General features: G+C 35.9%; 1 protein-coding gene across 2 annotated transcripts in view; it reads left to right on the top strand.

The window, feature by feature from the left end:
• cacna2d2a (calcium channel, voltage-dependent, alpha 2/delta subunit 2a) overlaps positions 1 to 20,404 on the top strand; it is a 256,533-nt gene that overhangs the window by 39,845 nt on the left and 196,284 nt on the right. For both annotated transcript variants that reach the window (XM_055213696.2, XM_055213695.2), the window contains exon 3: positions 15,948 to 16,064. In XM_055213696.2, coding sequence (XP_055069671.2) covers positions 15,948 to 16,064 — 117 coding nt within the window. The remainder of the gene's footprint in view (positions 1 to 15,947; positions 16,065 to 20,404) is intronic.

The following is a 20,404-nucleotide window of genomic DNA, read 5'->3' as shown; positions in this document are numbered from 1 at the left end:
TCTTTTCGTCAAAGCTCAAATCAGAGGAGTTGATGTACGGCTGTTCAACATTCTTTTCCGGTTTGAATTTAACAGTATGAGGCTATCAAATAAATCACATTTTGACATATCAATGATAAAAAGGGAGTGCAGAGAAGAAAAACGCCAGAAAGGAGTGATTTTGACAGTAATGCAATATGATTTGTTTTCTTGAGATGTTTGTTCACGTGTGCATATTTAACTACTTTTGAGCTTACCATCCTTAAAGTCTGTGTAAAGTCAAATATTAAATTTGTTCTTTAATGTGATATTAAACCACAGAAAAATGTGTTATTAACTCTTTCCCTGCCAGCGTTTTTTTTTTTTTAAGTTGCATGCCAGCGGCAGCATTTTTCATGATTTTCACAAAAGTTTAATGCCTTCCAGAAAATGTTCATCTTATGTATCAAATAAAAGAACAGACACTCTGCTTTCAAACCCTCATTAGTTCTCTTTTTACCTCTCAAATATGGGTTGGTTTCTTCAAAAACACCAAATTTTGACCAAAAAGCTGAGATAATTCATGTTTTGTGTAGGAGATCAGATTCAGAGTGATCTTTAAAACTTACACGGACATACATCTGTTTGACCTAGGGTGATACTTCCGGGTTTTATAACAGGGTTCCTACGGGTCCTTGAAATCCTTGATAGTTTGCGAATCTGGGGGAAAAATTCAAGCCCCTGGAAAGTTTTTGAAAATATACATACATAGATACAGGTCATTGAAAGTGCTTGAATCAATTTTATGCAAGAAGTTTTTTGGAAAAAAAATCCATATTATTCCCTGTGTAGTGTAGGATAATATCATAAAAATTCTAAACTTTTTAAGCACACGTGCTAAACTGTTCGCTTTAACTGCTTATATCTTCTGTATGCGAATGTTGATTCATACCAAAAAGCTTTTTTGCATAGTTGTGTTTGACACATGAAAATGTCTGGGGTTGCGTATGTAACTGTGGTTCCCTGAGAAGGGAACGAGACGCTGCGTCTCCCTTGCCATACTTCCTGCGTCCCTGTAACGCCGTCTTTGGCAATATTTCAGATAGTGATCCGCGTCACCCTGTCTTTGTCATTAAGCCTCACCATTGGTTGAATTTGATATACACATTCAGACCCACTTACCCCTGGAGGCGTCCCCAAAGTGTCACCGCAGTAACGCAGTGCGAGTTCCCTCGAAAGGGAACTATAACAATGTATCTTAAAAGGTAACATGATGTAACCTTGCTATCACTTGAAATGTGTCCCCACATTTAGTCCTTGAATTTGAGGGTATTGGACCTGGAAAGTCCTTAAAATGTCCTTGAATTTGAAGTTAACTAAAGCCCAGAATACACTGCAGGATTTTTGCCCTCTTATAAGATCATTAACTTATCACACTGTATGACATGGATCGTTTAAACTCGGGTAGGACAGGCATGTTGTACGATGATGACACGGAAGCTTCGGCGGCAGCGTCACACGTTGCGCAACGTCACCAGCATGCGCTCGTGGTAAACAAAAACAAGTACGCAGGTCGTAGCAGCAAACACACTGTGCGGTGATCATGCCGAATTTCTGACACTGTCAGAAAACTATCGTAGCTTAAGGTGTGGTAACCCTGTTTAAGTTGGGTATCCACCTGGTGAATAATAGCGGTATTGCGGAAAGCCGGACATACTAGTTGGCAGGGAAGTGTTTTGTTTAAATTGCCGAGGAAACTTGTCAATGGCGGGAAAAGAGTTGAATGACGAAAAAATCCCAAGTAAATTAAATAAATTATCAAAAGCTTTGATAATAGGCAGAATTCTCTGCTCTCAAATGGTGGGGGCGTGTCCACTGTCTGTGGTGAAACCACGCCCACTCATGGGAAAGCTGTCGTCTCTCAACTTTCGAATACAGTTGCAACCTGAATGGATGCTTGCGATTGTGTTAGGGGCGGGGCCATGCTTGGTGGCTCGATGTGTCATTAAGCCATTGTTTAGCCCCACCCAAATAATTCGGAACTCAGAAATGAGGAAAAACTTTTTAACTCCACAATTCAGTACTACACAGTTCGTGTAATGTGTTTCAGCTATACATTTCCAACAGTTACAGTATAATGTGTTTAGAAACAATTACTTGAAATAAATTTTCCCGGTCTTTAAAGTCAGCATGAAATTAAATTTCCCCTATTTAGTTACTTAATTTCCATACTATTTACTTACTCCCATCAATGAACATTATTGTTTGTCATTGTTATCTTTTATTAAAATGAATCAAAGTTGGAAAGTAAACTTGGTCACAAATGCTGTGTCTTTCTATTTTAAAGCATCAAAACAACCCTTCCCATTAGCAGGCCGTCGTGCTGAAAACAGCCCACCAGCTCCAGTATACATTATTGTTGATGCTGGTCCAGTTCACTCTTTGGCACATGCCTCATTGCACAGCTGAATAAATCACTCTAAACTGAATTTAATAGCTTCATATCTGAGCGGTCTTCTGTGGACAGAGACGGGGATATTTCCTTAAGTGAAGGCTAACTTTATTGACTTTATTGCCGGCAAAAGGGCAATAGCCGCACACTTAGAATTCATTTGACATTTGAGGTGGCGTGGGACTCGTACGGTGACATTTTGGCGCCTTTTACAGGAATACATCCAGCGGAAAACAGAGATAAGAAACATTGTGATTACATCGGTTTGCTTTACTTTTAACTTATTGTCCAAGGACATGGCATGCGTATGTAATTTTACCCAATGGAGTTTTAATCTCTTGCATTTTCTAAAGAAAAAATACGTTTATGGAAACTTTGTTATTTACAGAAGTGACATAATGTATAAAATCGTAACCTGTAGAAAAACAGAGATCTTATTCATTTCACAATAGGCTTTATCTCCAGCTGCACTACTTCCTGAACTTCAGCCAGCTCCTTGTTTCCTGTCTACCATTATTGGACAAACTGATTAATCCAGGTGTGTCTGATTATTGTTGTTGTGACTACTGAGGTCAGGCACACCTGGATTAATCAGTTTGTCCAAAAATGGCAGACAGCAAACAAGGAGCTGGCTGAAGATCAGGAAGTAGTGCAGCTGGGCATAAAGCCTATTGTTTCACGTGGACAATGAGATTTAATTTTATGGAGAGCGAAGCTGAAGTTTTTAAATGTTTCTCCTGAGATGAAGTTGCTGGTAATCTCATTTAAAATACCTTACCAGATGTCAGAAAAGATCTTGACAGATCTTAAACTGTGCTCAGGTTGACAAAAAAATGTTTAAAAAAATCAGTTTTGTCAAAAATCTTTGCTATACCACAAAAATGTAATACTTCTGTAGTCTTGCTATGTCAACAATTTACAAATTGTGTTTTTTGTGTATCTGAGCTATAAGCTTAGCTGCGTATGCATAATTAAACATGAATAAATAATTTGGGATGTATAAACTGATGGGACATGATGGAGAGGTTAGATTGGCTGGTTTGAGCATTTGCTGTGACGTGAACCTGTGAATTAGTTTATATTAGCTGGAGGGTTATGACTAAATCTGTTTAGGAACATTCGATTACGATTCCATCTCCATCCATTTGCAAAGATGCTTGGAGTCGCTGATGTCTTAATCTTTAAAGCAGCCAGACTGAATTAAATCTGTGTTTAGGAGACCATACGTACGGACAATGATAAAACACGCCTCGGTCGTTTTGCCTAGAAGATTAATGATGAGTAATGGGGGTCTGATCTGTTTTTGTGAGGTTTGGGCAAGTACATTTGGCATAATTTAAGTAACTACATCCAAAATGGGGAAAAGGCTTGCGGATGTTCGGTAATCGAGAACAATAAAGAGCAACATCTAAATGCAGATGTGTTCTTAATCACCCACACTTTTATTTTAGTTGAACCCTGAATAAAAACCCTCCGGCTCACAAAGATCCAGAGATAGAAGAACAGAAACTTGATCTGTACATTTTTTGAGGAAAATGTAAAGGAAATAAAATTTACATTTTCTGAAGATAATGTTTACATGTGCAGAGCCTGCTGGCATGATGCTGAGGTGATGTGGGTGGTCGCTAGGGTGTTGCTAGGGTGGTCGGTATGGCATTGCTAGGTATGTGGGGATGCACTGATTACTGTGATTACTTTTCATTGTTCAGGTGTTTCTCTTTCATAGCTGAGATGTTTAATTTAAGCATCAACCATTTGTGATGATAAGTATCTCTGTGGGATGCTTCTCATAACATTGCTTAAGAGAAATCGAAATGAATGCAAAAATGATCTTTAAAATACATAGAGCTTTAAAATAAAGATCTTACAGATAAGAATAGATTATCTGCTTTTGGATAAATTGATGAGAACGGTTTGTGATAATGTTGAGATTTCTTCTGAAACTGTATTTAAGACTTTTCTCGGGAAAATCATCTGAGATGCGCAGACTTCATTTAATCTCATAGTAAAAATTAAGATGTTAAAGAGATCTCACCTGTGATTTTTGTTTCTTGTGGGGAGGGGATAAAATGTGTGCTGAGCCAGATCGAGCTCCTGGTGATAGACAGAAGACGACCTTCAGAAGCAAAGCAGGAACTAGAGAAGTGATTAACATGATGAGCTCGGCCGCGCACACACACACACACACACACACACACACACACACATGCACACACTAACTTTCAGTACAATCAGCTCACGAGGGAAGGCTTCGAGATTGTAGTTGTTAGGGTTGTGTGTCAAACTCAATCAAAGACAGCCTGAAGTGTGTGTGTGTATGTGCATGTGTGTGTGTGTTTGTGCGTGACACAGCTGGTTTCCTGTTTCAACCTTCTCTACATTAATTAGTTATCAACTCTATCCAAGGAACGGTGAAGTAATTGCCAGATTACGGCACAATTTTCCGTAATTGCATCCTGTGTTGTGACATTGACTTTAGGCACATAACTAACCCCTTCACATACACGCACCCGAACCTCCATCGGGCCCTTGGCCTCCCGTGTGCTCTATATTGGCATTACCTCATTATAAAGCAATGCTTATATGTTGGTTTTAGTGGTTATACACTCACCTAAAGGTGAAGTAATTGCCAGATTACGGCACAATTTTCCGTAATTGCATCCTGTGTTGTGACATTGACTTTAGGCACATAACTAACCCCTTCACATATACGCACCCGAACCTCCATCGGGCCCTTGGCCTCCCGTGTGCTATATATTGGCATTACCTCATTATAAAGCAATGCTTATTTGTTGGTTTTAGTGGTTATACACTCACCTAAAGGATTATTAGGAACACCATACTAATACTGTGTTTGACCCCCTTTCGCCTTCAGAACTACCTTAATTCTACATGGCATTGATTCAAGGTGCTGAAAGCATTCTTTAGAAATGTTGGCCCATATTGATAGGATAGCATCTTGCAGTTGATGGAGATTTGTGGGATACACATCTAGGGCACGAAGCCACATCCCAAAGATGCTCTATTGGGTTGAGATCTGGTGACTGTGGGGGCCATTTTAGTACAGTGAACTCATTGTCATGTTCAATTTGAAATGATTCGAGCTTTGTGACATGGTGCATTATCCTGCTGGAAGTAGCTATCAGAGGATGGGTACATGATGGTCATAAAGAGATGGACATGGTCAGAAACAATGCTCGGGTAGGCCGTGGCATTTAAACGATGCCCAATTGGCACTAAGGGGCCTAAAGTGTGCCAAGAAAACATCCCCCACACCATTACATCACCACCAGCAGCCTGCACAGTGGTAACAAGGCGAGATGGATCCATGTTCTCATTCTGTTTACGCCAAATTCTGACTCTACCATCTGAATGTCTCAACAGAAATTGAGACTCATCAGACCAGGCAACATTTGTTTCAGTCTTTAACTGTCCAATTTTGGTGAGCTCGTGCAAATTGTAGCCTCTTTTTCTTCTCTTCTTGACGCCGCACCGTTGCTCGCCGGAGCTCGCCACTGGCTCTCATTGAAAATGAATGACTTCCGGCCACTTTGACGCTCTCGCCGGTGGTGGTGTGAACGCATAGTAATAGAGGTTAAGCCGAAGGTATACTAGGACCGTCCGCATGATGTCATCTTCGTCATCAGGAGTGTCTGTGTACAACAGCTGTGCGCAAAAAAATATTGAGACAGGACACTCAACTACAAGCTATTACACAAAGTCAATAAAAAGCATTTGCACATACACCATCGTCTTTTCTTTTTTTAAATTTTCACTTCTTTTAAGAACAGAAAGTTGTGGAGCATTTTCATCACCATAATGTTTGATTCCTGTTCTTTGTTTTCTTGTCTAAACTTTGTTTGCAATGGTGGATCGGCTACTTTTCTTCATCTATCCTACATTTTTTAATGTACTGGAAATGTCGCGAATAAGTCTTAACCTGACTGCCTTGTAGAGTAATAAATAAAATAATACATTAACATTTTATTTGAATAAAAAAATCATTTGTATTGTGTACGTGCCGAACACTGCCATCCGAGCATGGGAGACGGACGCAAAAAAAAAGTATACCAAGCCCTTTAGAGAGTTGGGCTGTAACTTAAAGGTTACCGGTTCCCTGGGCAATGCAGTGCTTGTCCACTAATCACTGGGATGGGTTAAATGCAGAGGTCACATTTTGAGTATGGGTTACCATAAACATGTCACACTTTCACATCACTTTCAGTGTGGCAACAAGTTGTGCACCGGCAAACAACATTTACATTTTCTTCAGAAAATGCACAATTTCTTCTTGTTTGCTCAGAAAATATATATCCAAAATCATTACCATTTGAAATGAAAATCACATCATCATCTGATAGTAGAAAGAGAGAGAGAGAGAGTCAGCTTTGTATAAGCAATAGATATATTTTAAGGAAGTGATGGAAATTCCAGATGGAAAGATATTCACACACACACACACACAATTTATTCCATCAGCAAGTTAATAAAAGGCTGACGTTTATATCTGTCTTAAAGACAGATAACATGAGGAGACGGGGTGGGGAGGTGCTGTTATTGTTCAGCGTGGAAAGCGTGTGCTGTCTTTATTTCTCATTTCCTTTTTTCTGACCCTAGACCATGTCTAATTGGAGTCATTTTTCTGAGAATGACTGCTTGTGTTTTTACAGTTTGATACTAGGGAGAAAGATTAATGTCAAGGGATACAGTAATACCCAAAACCAGTCCACACTGTTCTTCTGGAGAATTTATAAGGTATCAGCAATGTTTTAACCATTTAAAGATTCATATAGTCAAGTCAAGAACTAAGTATTTTGGTAAACCTAAACCTCTGCATAGAAGTGATTGTTTGGTGTTAAAGTTACGGTCTCAGATGATAACACCTTGTCAGTCTCTCCAGGATTTCGTGAAATTTTGTAATTAAAATGCATGATTTTGCACTGGTAATTTTCATAAATTTGCAGGAAAAAAGCGATAAAAAAGTCAGTGATAAAATAAGAACAGAAAAATTAAAATATGACAAATAAAAACAATTTCTAGATACAGATACACTGTTTGTTTTTCATTAACATAGACAGCTGTCACACGGTGGTTTTAAAAACTGGGTTGCAGGATGATTTAAAAAGTTAATAAAATAATTAACCGCTTTAGCCGCATAAACGTTTGATAAATATTTGATTAGAAGTTAAGAACATATAAATCAATCCTGATCCCCAACACAGAGAGAGGTGCGTTGCATAATCTTGTTTTTTTCATCTATAAAAAGTTCAAAAACGACTTACTTACAGTAATGCACAATAGCCACAAATCCAAAACAAAAATTTCCCTAAACTGTGTGTTTACTTGTGTGTTATTATTTTTGCTGATAGGATTACAAAAAAGTAAATTGTAATGCTGCTTCACTCGATTTTTGGCATCATTTATGTGAGACAGCAGGTGCGCCACACAGGTCTCACACAGAGCTTTCACGTACGTATCCCCATGAAAATAATGCATTGTACTTGTATACAATTAAAAACGTTAAAATTAAAGAAGATAATGTAGTGATATGTGCTCAGGAGGTTGTGATCGACTTTTACTAAAATAAAGCCAGAAATGTTCACCAAGTTCCGTATCATGAAAAAATATTAGATCATTTTATAAAAAAAGATGAGACCTAAATTCAAAATTTTTGCGATTATTTCGCGATAAAATAACATATTATGCAGGATCGCATTGTATTGTGAATGTTATAGTAAATAATTACCGTATATATTATGGTGGTCCTTATTTTTCAACTTTTAAAAGTTCATGCTCTCAGCCCACCAATATGTTTGAATAAATAAATAATTAAATTGGGCAATTTTTCTTCAATATTAATTAGTATTCAGAGGTTGCTCAAGACCTTTGAAGTTTAACACAGCCGTGTATTATGTGATTTTTTGCGCTAGCATTAGTGTTATAGTCAAGACCACCTAAACCGAGACCAAGTCATGACCAAGACCAAGACAGGCCGAGACCGAGACAAGAACAAGACTTTTAAGGGTCGAGACAAAGTCAAGACCAAGACAGGCCGAGACCAAGTCAAGACCAAAACCAGTGCAAGTCACTGCATTAATACACTTAAAATGTGGAATATGCATATGATTAGGCACTTCTTGTCTGTGCGTGTGTGTGTGTGTGTGCGTGTGTATGTGTGTGTGTGTGTATGGCATCAGAGAAAGTTGATAAAATAATCAAAGGCATTGCAGATATGTGGGAATTTATCTTTGGCTATAAGCAAATAAAAGTGAACAAACACTAAAGAGCTGAAATCAACTTAACCATTTATTCATTTATCCATTTCTCTTTCCATGGCTTGCCATCCACTTAACACAATGCAGGTGTTTTAAGTAATAAAAATAGAATAATTGTCAGTGGGAGAAACTTAAACAATGCTTAAACATTGCCAACATCATATGCCAAACCTGAATAAACTGCATAAAATTAATGTTTAAAAAAACAAGTTTGTGATGTGCCATCAGTTGTGGCCTTGACCGTTCTTGAAATAAAATTCAGAGTCCTCTTTGTCTGAGACCGAGACGAGACCGAGTAAAAATGCGAGTCTTAAGACCGGTCTCGAGAACTACAACACTAGCTAGCATGTATAATTGTTTAATAATATATACTTATGGCAGCAATGGACTTGACCATGCCCCATGCAATTAAAAGTCCTGTTTTAGTTGTGATATTTCTTACAAAGCAAGAATGCTTCAATGTGAATGAAGCACAATAAACAATATCCACTGAGACAATGGCTGAAGCAACACAAAGCAAGTCTGCTATATGGTTACTCTGATCAGAAAAGACTGAAATAACTGGAACAAAGTTACCCACCAAGAAGCAAATTTATGTGTGTTGGGCGTTTTTAAATGGTACAGTTTTTGCAAAAATATGTGATTTCGGAAATATTCAAAGGCTTTGAGCAACCTCTAGATATTGTGGGAACAATTCAAAATTTTGCACAGTGTGTTTTTATTAATATCCTAACACAATTAGGGGGTGAGAGTTGAACATTTAAAGGGGCCATGGCATTAAAATCTGACTTTTTCCATGTTTAAGTGCTATGATTGGTCCCCAGTGCTTCTATCAACCTAGAACATTTGAAAAAAGATAGTTTTGAAAACTTAGTTTTGGTAAACCATTCTCTACAAGCACATGAAAAAAATAGGTAGTTGAAATTTGGCTCTCCTTATGATGTCATAAGGAGCTCTTATTATAATAATACCACCCCTTAATCTGCACTATCCAACAGAGAAAAGCACAATTGATTTTCACACCCAAAGGACACACCCAAAACAGCACATTTTTGCTCACACCTACAAAGTGGGTATTTTAACATGCTATAATAAATTATTTATATTGTATTTTAACCTTCACATATGTGCTCTGGGGACACCAAAGATTTATTTGACATCTTAAAAAAGTCTTGTGCCATGGCCCCTTTAAATAAAAAATTGACCCATTATTAGGACCACCCTAATATATATAAATACACCATTGTATCATGGTTCTACAAGATTAGGGTAAAAACACCAGAGTACCATCAATAATATCCTTTATGTCTGAAAACATGGTACATCTCTATAAGTAAGTGCACTGAAAAAAACAACTTGTAAAATTTACTTAAAAAAATCCTCGTAACAATTTGCACGAACTTTTTTAAGTAAAATTTACTGCTTTTTTATAAGTAAAACTTACCTACTAAAATCAAATAAAATTTACTTAAAATTGCATGATAAAACATATGTTAAATAATTCATTAAATGTTACTTAATTATTTTATTTAGAAGTTAGATTTATTTTAATCGTTTAGGTAAAGTCTATTAGTCTATTAGCATTGCTGTCTTAATAATATTAAATAAATCGTATTTTCTGTTTGTTATTTTCTTTAACATATTCCTATGGACCTAGTTATTTTTAGTGTTATAAATGGCATTATAACACAAAATTCATGACTGACAACAAGTCAGTCATTGAATAAACTTGATTCGGAACAGAAACGCACACAAACTGTCTTTCTGACATGCTTTATCAGCACTGTGGAGAGAATTACAATACAATGTTCTGAACAGGTTTCATGTAAAGAATCTGATCACCTGAACGGTGACTTTACAAAATTATTATTTACAACAAAACAACATCAATAATATAAGAGCTTAAACCTTTATCTATTAAAGTTCTTATCAGTTCTTATTCTGTGATAAAGCTTAAAAAATAAAAAATATTCAGGCGCAAAGAATTGTGGGTATTCCTTACAACATGTGCAAATAAATGTAAGTAAATTTTACTTAGATTTTAGTTTAATGGATTTAATATTTTTAAGTAAAATGAACTAAGATTTTTGATTAAAATTTACTTAATTATTTTAGGACTATGTGCAGTGACTATAAAACAGTTAAATAATACAAGAAAATATCTAATAAGACTTACTATTCCCACACAGTTCATTTTTTACATGAATGAATTGTGTATTTATCATCATTTTACTTAGGACAATCTAGTTATCAATAAATGTTAATATTATTATGTAGAAATTATGAGAGTTAATCTAATAAATATTACTACACCAAAAAGTTTGTTTTTTCAGTGTGTTGTCTTTAACAAAAACATTATCATTTCTGTATTTCCATTGATGGTACAATGCAGTTCAGTTTTTTATCTATGATCTAAGAAATCATATCTGCTATCACATTTCAAATGAGTCCGGGATGCCCTTGTACTCTTAAACAAACAAAGTCATCATAGTCATGCATTATAACAGCGACAGGTGTGTCAACAAAGACCTTTCAGTTTATAATGCAAGTGTGTTGTGTGGTTAGCTAGTGTCTGTCTAAAGGGCCCGGGTTCAGATAGACATCTTCCTGTGTGTTTTGTTGGATATAATAACCAGATAAACAATACATCTGAATACAGAATGTCACATTCAAGGCCATTGTGCTGGCACTTAGCATCAGCAGACTCATCTAATACACCATCTGCTCGACGGGTCAAGTTATCCTCATAAACCGTGATGCTCGCCAGTACATCATGTGACTGAGTTTGGCTCATAACAGTTTATGCAGAGGACAATAAATCAGCATAGACTGTTGTAAATCACTATTAAGCTGATTCAGGGTGGGGTTTGGTGATGGACCAGCAACTTTTTGACTTAGGATGTCTTCTCTCTGAGTCCACCACCACAAAATACATTAAACCTAATGGGCGCACTAATAGCCGTTCTTTCCCCCAGATATTTTTTGTGGTTTAGTTTAACCTCAGTGAAAGTTAGCAAGATGGCTTTAACAGCTTAAAGAAGCCTGCTGGGGAGCTTGCAAAGCCCAACATTGATTTCTCTCTGTTTTTAGGAAGTGCTTTTGATGAAAGTTACGTCCATCTCTCTTTCTCTTAATCGCTAGTGCCTCGTCTTGCCTTATCCGGTCTGATCTATAGAGCTTCTTTTATATTAGTCTGTCGTCTCCAGCGTTCACGTTATGTATGTTTCTTGTCACTCAAGTCCCTCAGCTCTCTCCATCTCGCCACATCTGTATCGAATCTCTTCCTTTAAATCTCCGGAGGCCATATCTTTCTCTTTCGCTGACTGCTTCTTTCACCATTCTCAGACTCTTTTCTGTCTCTTTCTCTCTCTTTCAGTTTTATTGAAAGGCCGGCGGGACGCACATTCTGTCTGCTTGGCGGAGTCCACTAATATTCCTTAATGACGCAGCATCTGTCTCTGTCAACAGTCGCCTTCATGGGCTGATAAGCGAAGTCATTTCTCTCCCAGACGCGAACCAGCCACGTAATAAAAAAGTAGACCTCAAACAAATCTGTATACAAACAGAAAAATAAGACACAAGGTCGAATTGAAGTGTTTTGCTGGATTATCTGCAAAAAATGAAAAGTCGCTGGTCGAAGTAAATGTGGGGGAATGAAATGAAATTGCAGGTTGAAAGAGCTGTTTTAGGTTGAAGAAAGAAATCTATCTGTTGAGTCGAGAAAAGATAAACGTGAACAAAACATGTGTGCCTATTTCTTTCATATTTGTCTATAATTATTATTACTTATAACCTATTATAACTTTCATAATTATTATGTATTATTATTATTAATATTATTATTTATGTATTATTTATTATTGTTATTATTTCATTATTATTATTATTATTAAGGATGATTGGATATTTTATAAAAAATATACAATGGAAAAAACATTTTTATTATTATTATTATTATTATAGTATTATTATTATTATTATTATTATTATAAGCAATAATTATTTTTATTATAAGCCAGGATGATATTATAAGCAAGGATGATTGGATATTTTATAAAAAAAATATACAACGGAAATAAAAAAATATATTATTGTGATTATTATTATTATTATTAATCACAATAATCATAATAAAAAATAGTAAAACAATAATAATCACAATAATATATTTTTTATTTCCATTGTATATTTTTTTATAAAATATCCAATCATCATTGCTTCATTTTCTTTCTTTCTTTCTTTCTTTCTTTCTTTCTTTCTTTTTTCCTTTTTCTTTTGTCCTTCTTTTCTGTCTTACTGTTATTATTTTTCACTTTTCTATTCATACAGTCTCGGTCTTCTTGTCTGTCTGGCTGTTCATGACTGTTCTCAGATCAGATGGTCAGAGCTTTACGATACTTTCTGGTGTGTCTCGCACACATTTTGTTTCTATCACACATCTGTGTTTATACTGACACAGTCTCAGTTTGTCGTACTGGGATGACTTCACTTCACTAATGATCAAACACTGTGTATGTGTGTTGTTTCTGTCCTGCTATTAGAGATTATGCAAGTTTGTGTGTGTTTGAGAGCAACGTTATTTATTTATGTGTGTGTGATGTGTGACTGCCAGTAGGAGCATATTGAATTGGATGGGCTCTTGCGGTCTGGTTCTGTCGTGTGAGTTTGTTTGGCCCGGTTCATCTAGATCTCTTGGCCCGACCTGATCGGCAGACCCTCTGCCTGCTGTTTCCTCTTCCTCCATTTACACACAATCTGACTCTCTTCACTTGCTAAATTATTATTTTTTATCTACATTTTGACCCAGTTTCATGCCCTGAAAGCTAAAGTCCATGAGTCACTCTTGCATTTCACACTTAACTGAATACAAATGTTTACAGATTAAACTTTATAAAAGCCCACTGCGTCTCAATGCGGTTCCTCTATATATGTAAATATTGTTTTGCTTATCCTTTCAAAATAACAATCCAAAATTTCCAAGAGGAAAGTTCAAACCGTTGCATTAACTTATGAATAAATATAAATGTTGTCATTACGTATATAAAATAAGTATAAGGATAAATATGTATCAGTAATAATTTAAATGTTTAAATGTATTTTCTATTTTATTTTAAAATGTGAGAAATGTTAAAAATAAAGAATGGATTGGTATGCTGCCAATCCTTTAGCTATTAATGTATTACAAATACACATATTAGGGCCATTTTTACAATAAGTAATATAAGTCTCAGGTGTGTCCAGAATGTTTCTGTGAAGTTTCATCTCACAATACCTCACAGATCATTTATTATAGCATGTCCAAAATGTCCCTTTTGGGTGGGAGCAAAAACACAACGTTTTGTGTGTGCCTTTACATGCAAATGAGCTGCTGCTTATCGTTCCCTTATAAAAAGAGATGCTTTGGTTAAAATAGATCTGATTTCGCAAAGAAGCACTGAAAAAAAATTGTAGACAACGTCCAACTCACTGAAGGCGAAAACTATGGTAATACAAGACAGTCAGATTCCGTGGGCGGGGCTTTAGCAGTGTGACATCACATTGCTAAGAAAATCTAAATAACATGTCTAATGAGACTTCTTTGCTTTAATGGGTATTACAAAAGAAGGGGTGGATGGATAATGGGTAATTCTCACGAAATCCAGACTTAGATGGTGTCCAGCATCAGATTTTCTTTTTAAAAAGCCATTGAAGCCATTTTTGCACATATAAGATTAAGGTCTGAATTTACTGTAACCATTATTTTTAGAGGATTTAAAAATATTTCCTATAGAATTATTTAAATCTTTTAGATTATCATTATCAAAAATTATCATTACCGCAACATGATATTACATTAAATATATGCATTTACAAACTCATGTTTCGGTAATGAGAACTAAAAAGTTGTTTAGGTACTATGACAAACAAAATTTCAACTTTTATATGGAGAGAAAAAATAACAACTGCTTACCTGGTAGCCATCTTGAGTGTCACAGTCAATTATGTCCCTTCCAACAATTTTTTTTGAACATTTTAGATCATTGACGGCTTGAACAATGATTGAAAATTGTTGCGGAGGATGAGAAAATTGGTTTTGTACACATTTATATTCCTTATTATTGTCTTTACATTTACCAATGATTACCAAATACCACATGTTTCTTTACTGTAAATGTTTTTAGTATAACATGCACTGAAGCTTTTTAGTTTTTAGATTTTTTAATTAAATTAATAAATATTTCCATGTCAAAGAACCCAAATCCAGTCATGGACACGTTGCGGTAATGAAAATTTTCCCCTTAAATGTGAAAAAAATTTGGTTTGTATGATGTAATTTGAAATCATGTGCGAAATAGTACATGAAGAGATGTTTGTTACTGTATGCTTCTTATTTTGATACTTTTTTATCAAAATGTTTCATGACACATCATAAGTCTAATTTCGCGAGAATCACCCATTTATGTACAAACACTTTGGAAAAGTGGATTTTGTATAATAGGTTCCCTTTAATTTATCATTTCGGCCTATAGAGGTCAGTTGTTAAGGTGGGATTTTAATTCTTTTATTCAGTTTCTAATCCAACCCAAAAAGAAAGCACAGAAACATTATAAAGATGATTTGTCATATGCCAGAGACACTATGTTCTTGTTTTATAACTCTACGAGATCAGTGCAATGGTATAACTTTGTGCATTTTTTCCCCAAACATGCTAATGACTTTATCAAGGGCACTATAATTGTATTCCAAAAATAACAAGTATTACGGTTTAAAAACTAGGCTACGCCAGCACCCCCTCCTCCAGTCGCCTTCTCAGTGGTGCCAAATCCGTTCCCATTCACTCAAGTTGACATAAACAGTGCTTGTACTACAGTATAGTTGCTGTCTGGTAACCAGAAAACATACTGGTGGTGTTAGGGAACACAGCCCTAAGTTATCGCTCTGGAAGCTTCATATTTACGAGAGCACCCTTTAGTTCAGTCCACAGAGGCAGGATGCTATTGGCTTGTTGCCTAGACCTCAGCTTGACATAGATGGATTTGTGGGTAATGGAGTCTCAGGGGTAAAGGGGATAAGTGGACATCCCAGGGGTTCAGATTACCGTGGACAGCACAGCGGTGAGCTGAGTATGGCTGTAAGACCAGACCTGCTGTGTGCAAATCAGAAACAGCTGACATTATCAATAAGACTGTAAGAAGCTGTAAATTCGCCTAAAACAGCAACATGAGCTTTCGTTTAAAATGAATCAAATTAACAATATATATATATATCTTTCTCTTTTGCAGATATATAGCGAGAAGAGGAGTCAGTTTGACGTGGAGCGAAACACACCCAAACAGCTGGTGGACAAAGTGGCAGGCGACATCGCCCAACTGCTCAACAGGAAACGTAAAGCCTTAGAGGTGAGCACAGCATTACACAACATCTTCACATTCAGACACACCCACTCCTCCCAGCAGGTTATGATCATGGTGTACAACTCTTATCTGTTACTGGGGATCGATCAACTGTCTCTTTTAATCAGAAAGAAAAATATTTTCCATGCTCACATTCTCTATTAGCCTGCTTAACTGAGCAGGTAATGAGTTTGTCTTCCTGCAGTCTGCTTCCTCTTGAGAACTACAGAAAACAACGCATATACACACACACACAAACAGTTCAGGGTTAAATAGTGCATTGTATTTACAGCACATGCTTACAAAAACACGTTTTAATGACATGTAACAAAATAGCACCATAGTGATCTTATACCTTGTCAAAATTTGCATATGCAATGTAAACATCACGGTACATAAATATTGTTTTACTACAAAAAAAGCCTACTCAAAAACTACTTGTTTTTACTCCAGTAGCGGATTATTATTTACTTTATGTCAGGGTTTCCAAAAACTGGGGTTTGCGAACCCCTAATGGTTCATGTGGGAATTGCAGGGGGTTCGTGAGTTAAAAGAATCAATTAAAATTTAGTACTTAAATGTAAATAAATAATTTTACAATAATAAAAAAATAATAAAAATTCTTACTAAAAATATATATTTTATTTAATCTGCACTGTACAAAAAACAGCATTTTGTCAAATCAACATATATTTTTGTTACTTTAACCCAGTGCTTCTCAATTATTTTCTGCCACGCCCCCCCCCCCCCTAGGAAGAAGTAAACATTTCGCGCCCCCCCAACTCTTTGCCGTGACTGTAAATAGTATAATTTGTCTATAAAATTGCACATCTGCAAAACATTGTATCCTTATTAACATTAAAGAAAACACAAAAAAAAGAAATATCAATCAACTTACAACAAAGAATAACTTTATTAACATTGGTTTTTAGTCTGTAACAGAAAAGACTTAAAAATGCATCAATTTGCCTGAAATAAAAAAAATCAATCTTTATTTAACGTATAATATTTTTTGACCATTTGATACTGAAAAATTAAATTAAATATAATCAATAAATAATAATAAAAAACTCAAGCGGCTTATCAGCGTGATTGGGGTGTAATGTCTTTAAGTGACGGTGCAAAAAAATCACTTCCTGAAAAAGTATTTTCCCCGGGGTCCCGCCCCACTATTTGAGAAGCACTGCTTTAACCTAAACAATTTCAACTTGATTTTATAAGTTACGTCAACTTTCCACAAGCCTTGCAAGACCAAGTTGTTTTAACTTCATGCTGCATTTTTTTATAGTGTGGATGCCGTTGCACAACACTACAATATGTGAGAAAACTAAGAACTCGTAAAATGGACAGATACATTGTATGTACCAATAAAAGAAAATTACCTGATAAAGGTCCAATAACCGGTAATAATAACAATACAATAACTATATAAAATACTACTAATAAAAATTTTAAATGCATTAACGATTTTTGAACTTGCAAATGTGCTATTAAATTGTTGAAATATTTACTTTATAAAAATAATTGAGGTCAATGGGGTTTAGCTGACAAAAAGCTTAAAACCCCCTGCTTTATGTAAATCGCTCAAGAAATAACCGGTAATAATAACAATAACTATATAAAATACTACGAATAAAAATTTTAAATGCATGAAAAAACAAATTTTTGAACTTGCAAATGTGCTATTAAATTGTTGAAATATTTACGTTATAAAAATAATTTAGGTCAATGGGATTCGGCTCACAAAAAAGCTTGAAGCCCCTGCTTTATGTAAATGACACAAGAAAGTTATATGTGAAATATACTATCAGTGTACCATACCATCAGAGTCATTTATGTAGGGTTGATTTGAATATATAAGCAAATGCAGATTGTAGATGAAAAATGAGTGTTTATTAAACTTCAGAGATGAGTCATGTGTTTGGTAACTTTAGAGTCCTTAACTGAGGTTCCTCGTATGAAAACCGCTCGAGGACTTTCACTGGGAGACATTTCTTATCATAAATTGGTGAGATTAACTAAGATTCTGAAACTGAGTCACGCAGTGCTAGCGTTTATTTAACAGAAAGAGGCAGGGGACTAAAAAAGACTCGTTTTTAACCCCACTGAATCGCATCTCTGTAAACTAAACAGGCAGCTACCTACTAAGGCATCCAAACTGCAATAGACTGCAGTACCAAAAAGTAAGGTAGTAATACTGTGGTACAGTGCTAGTATCAGGGGTACATGGTAGTACCATGGTAGTTGTCCCAAAAACTTGATGACATTATAATGTTACCTTTTTGAGGTAAACGATCTGTTGGCGACTGAACTTAAAGAGCATCAATTATTGCTTTTCAGAACAATGAGCTTTGTACAAAATCAACGCGTTTCAGGGAGGCAGGGCATACAGGAGCACCAATAATGCACGATATGTGGAAATGAATGTGTTTTTTAAACCATAAACCATGCAAACACATTGTATCACACCAAATGCAAAATATAACGTTGTTTTAGCAATGTAATAGGTGCTCTAACATCACCCAAACTCCTAACAACCAAGAGAAAAAATGAGGTTGAGAGCGAGAAAGAGAGAAAATTGGCCCAGAATGAGAACGGCCCTTCAGGCATCAGGAAATGCGAGGAAATGAAGTTGTGAAATCATTGATTTGAAAATGAGCTGCAGATGAGAGAAATGGAGAGGAAGAAGAGTTGGATGTAGGACATGAGATGTAGAAGTAGGTAAAAGAAGAGAGGACAGAGCCAAAGTCTTGTGATCTTATAAGAAAAGTTTGGAGGGAAATTTTAATAGAACTTCATAGACAAAATTAAACTTTGTATTCAGATTTATGTATGTTAATAACTTTTACACATATAAAACAAATAACTTAATGAATTAGAAAGAAAAAGATTGAATTATTTTGTTAAAATTGGAAACCGCACAGTAAAAAGCAGTGGCGGCCGGTGACTTCTTTTTTCGAGGGCGCTCGATGCAAAGTTCGTCACAACATGTATGTAGCCTGTCATGTTTTTGTGGTTCCTTTTTTCTAAATATGTGTTCTGCGCATCGAGAGATCCCGTGTGCATCATGTGTTTTGTCAAAATAAGTGCCTGCTGCAGACGCGTCTAAAGGGTTTATGATAAAATAGACACTCGCGTTTGCCAGATACTCACATAATCTTATGCGTAATCAGAGTTTACTGTAAAGGAGTGTGCGCATGATAGTTTCACGTGCGCACGCGAAACTATCGCATGCACACATGAAACTATCGCGTTTAGTTTTCCGTGCGCACGTGAAACTATTGCGTGCGCACGTGAAAGCGAAAGTTTCATGTGCGCACACGAGAGTTTCACGTGCGCACGCGAAACTAAACTTTATTAAATTTTTTCTCCATGTCCCCTCAGGGGCTCCGTACAATATTAAGTACTCAACAGTATACTCAAATGAAAGATGTAAGATTTCTATTACTGTGATAATTGGAATATTATTATTTTGCATATTCATCATTCGGTAGCTCTTTAATTATAAACACAGCACTTTAGTCCCAGATTATTTCCATAAAATTGTCATAGAGGCTTCTGTGTGAACACAAACACGTCCTGCAAATTTTCTGGGATTGCTCTCGTAAAGAGGACCTTGCTCCTTATGATCTTGTCATAAACTAAAATGCACACACGTGGTATCTCGCGAGAGAAATCACAGATAATTAGCTAACTTCAGGCGTTGTGGAAAAAACCTATCAAGTGCAGGACTTTAAATGTGTCACATGTCTTTACGGGATCTTTACGGTGTGTGTAAATGCATGCATAAATTCGGGAAAATCTTTGTCTTTGTGAATGAACCAAAAATCAAACGATCCCGGACAAAACCCAAAGCATTTTTCTGTGTATTTTCCATAATCTCTGTGTGGAAAATGGCTATAGTTTCCCATTCCCACTGTTTGCTTGAGAATGAATTTGTCCTGGTTTGCTCTCCAGTGAACCTTTGCTTGGATATTTTAAGCCTTTGGTTATGAGTTCATATGTCTTTTTTATGAGGTCATGTCGTGTACACAAACTAGTTCACACCTGTGTCGGCCTGTTTATCCACACCTGCTTTTTCAGGTCAGTGATGTTGACATGTAAGACAGATAAACCTTGTGTCCTAATGACATACTTTCTCTTTGAAATAGTATACAAGATTACAATTAGTGCATACCAAATCAGTCTTTTAAAAATCGTATGCCAAAGGTGCCCAAGTGACACTCTTATATTGCATGAATCTCATGTTTGTGATGCTTCTCTGTTAACAAAGAAGATCTATTAATAAATCTAAATGTATTTCTATTAGGACTGTCAAAAGATTAATCGCATACACAATAAAAGTT

The sequence above is a fragment of the Misgurnus anguillicaudatus genome, chromosome 8 (genome assembly GCF_027580225.2).
Source record: "Misgurnus anguillicaudatus chromosome 8, ASM2758022v2, whole genome shotgun sequence".
NCBI classification, from domain to species: Eukaryota; Metazoa; Chordata; class Actinopteri; order Cypriniformes; family Cobitidae; genus Misgurnus; species Misgurnus anguillicaudatus.
Note: the sequence above shows the minus strand (reverse complement) of the source record. Positions and strands in the feature narration are given on the sequence as shown.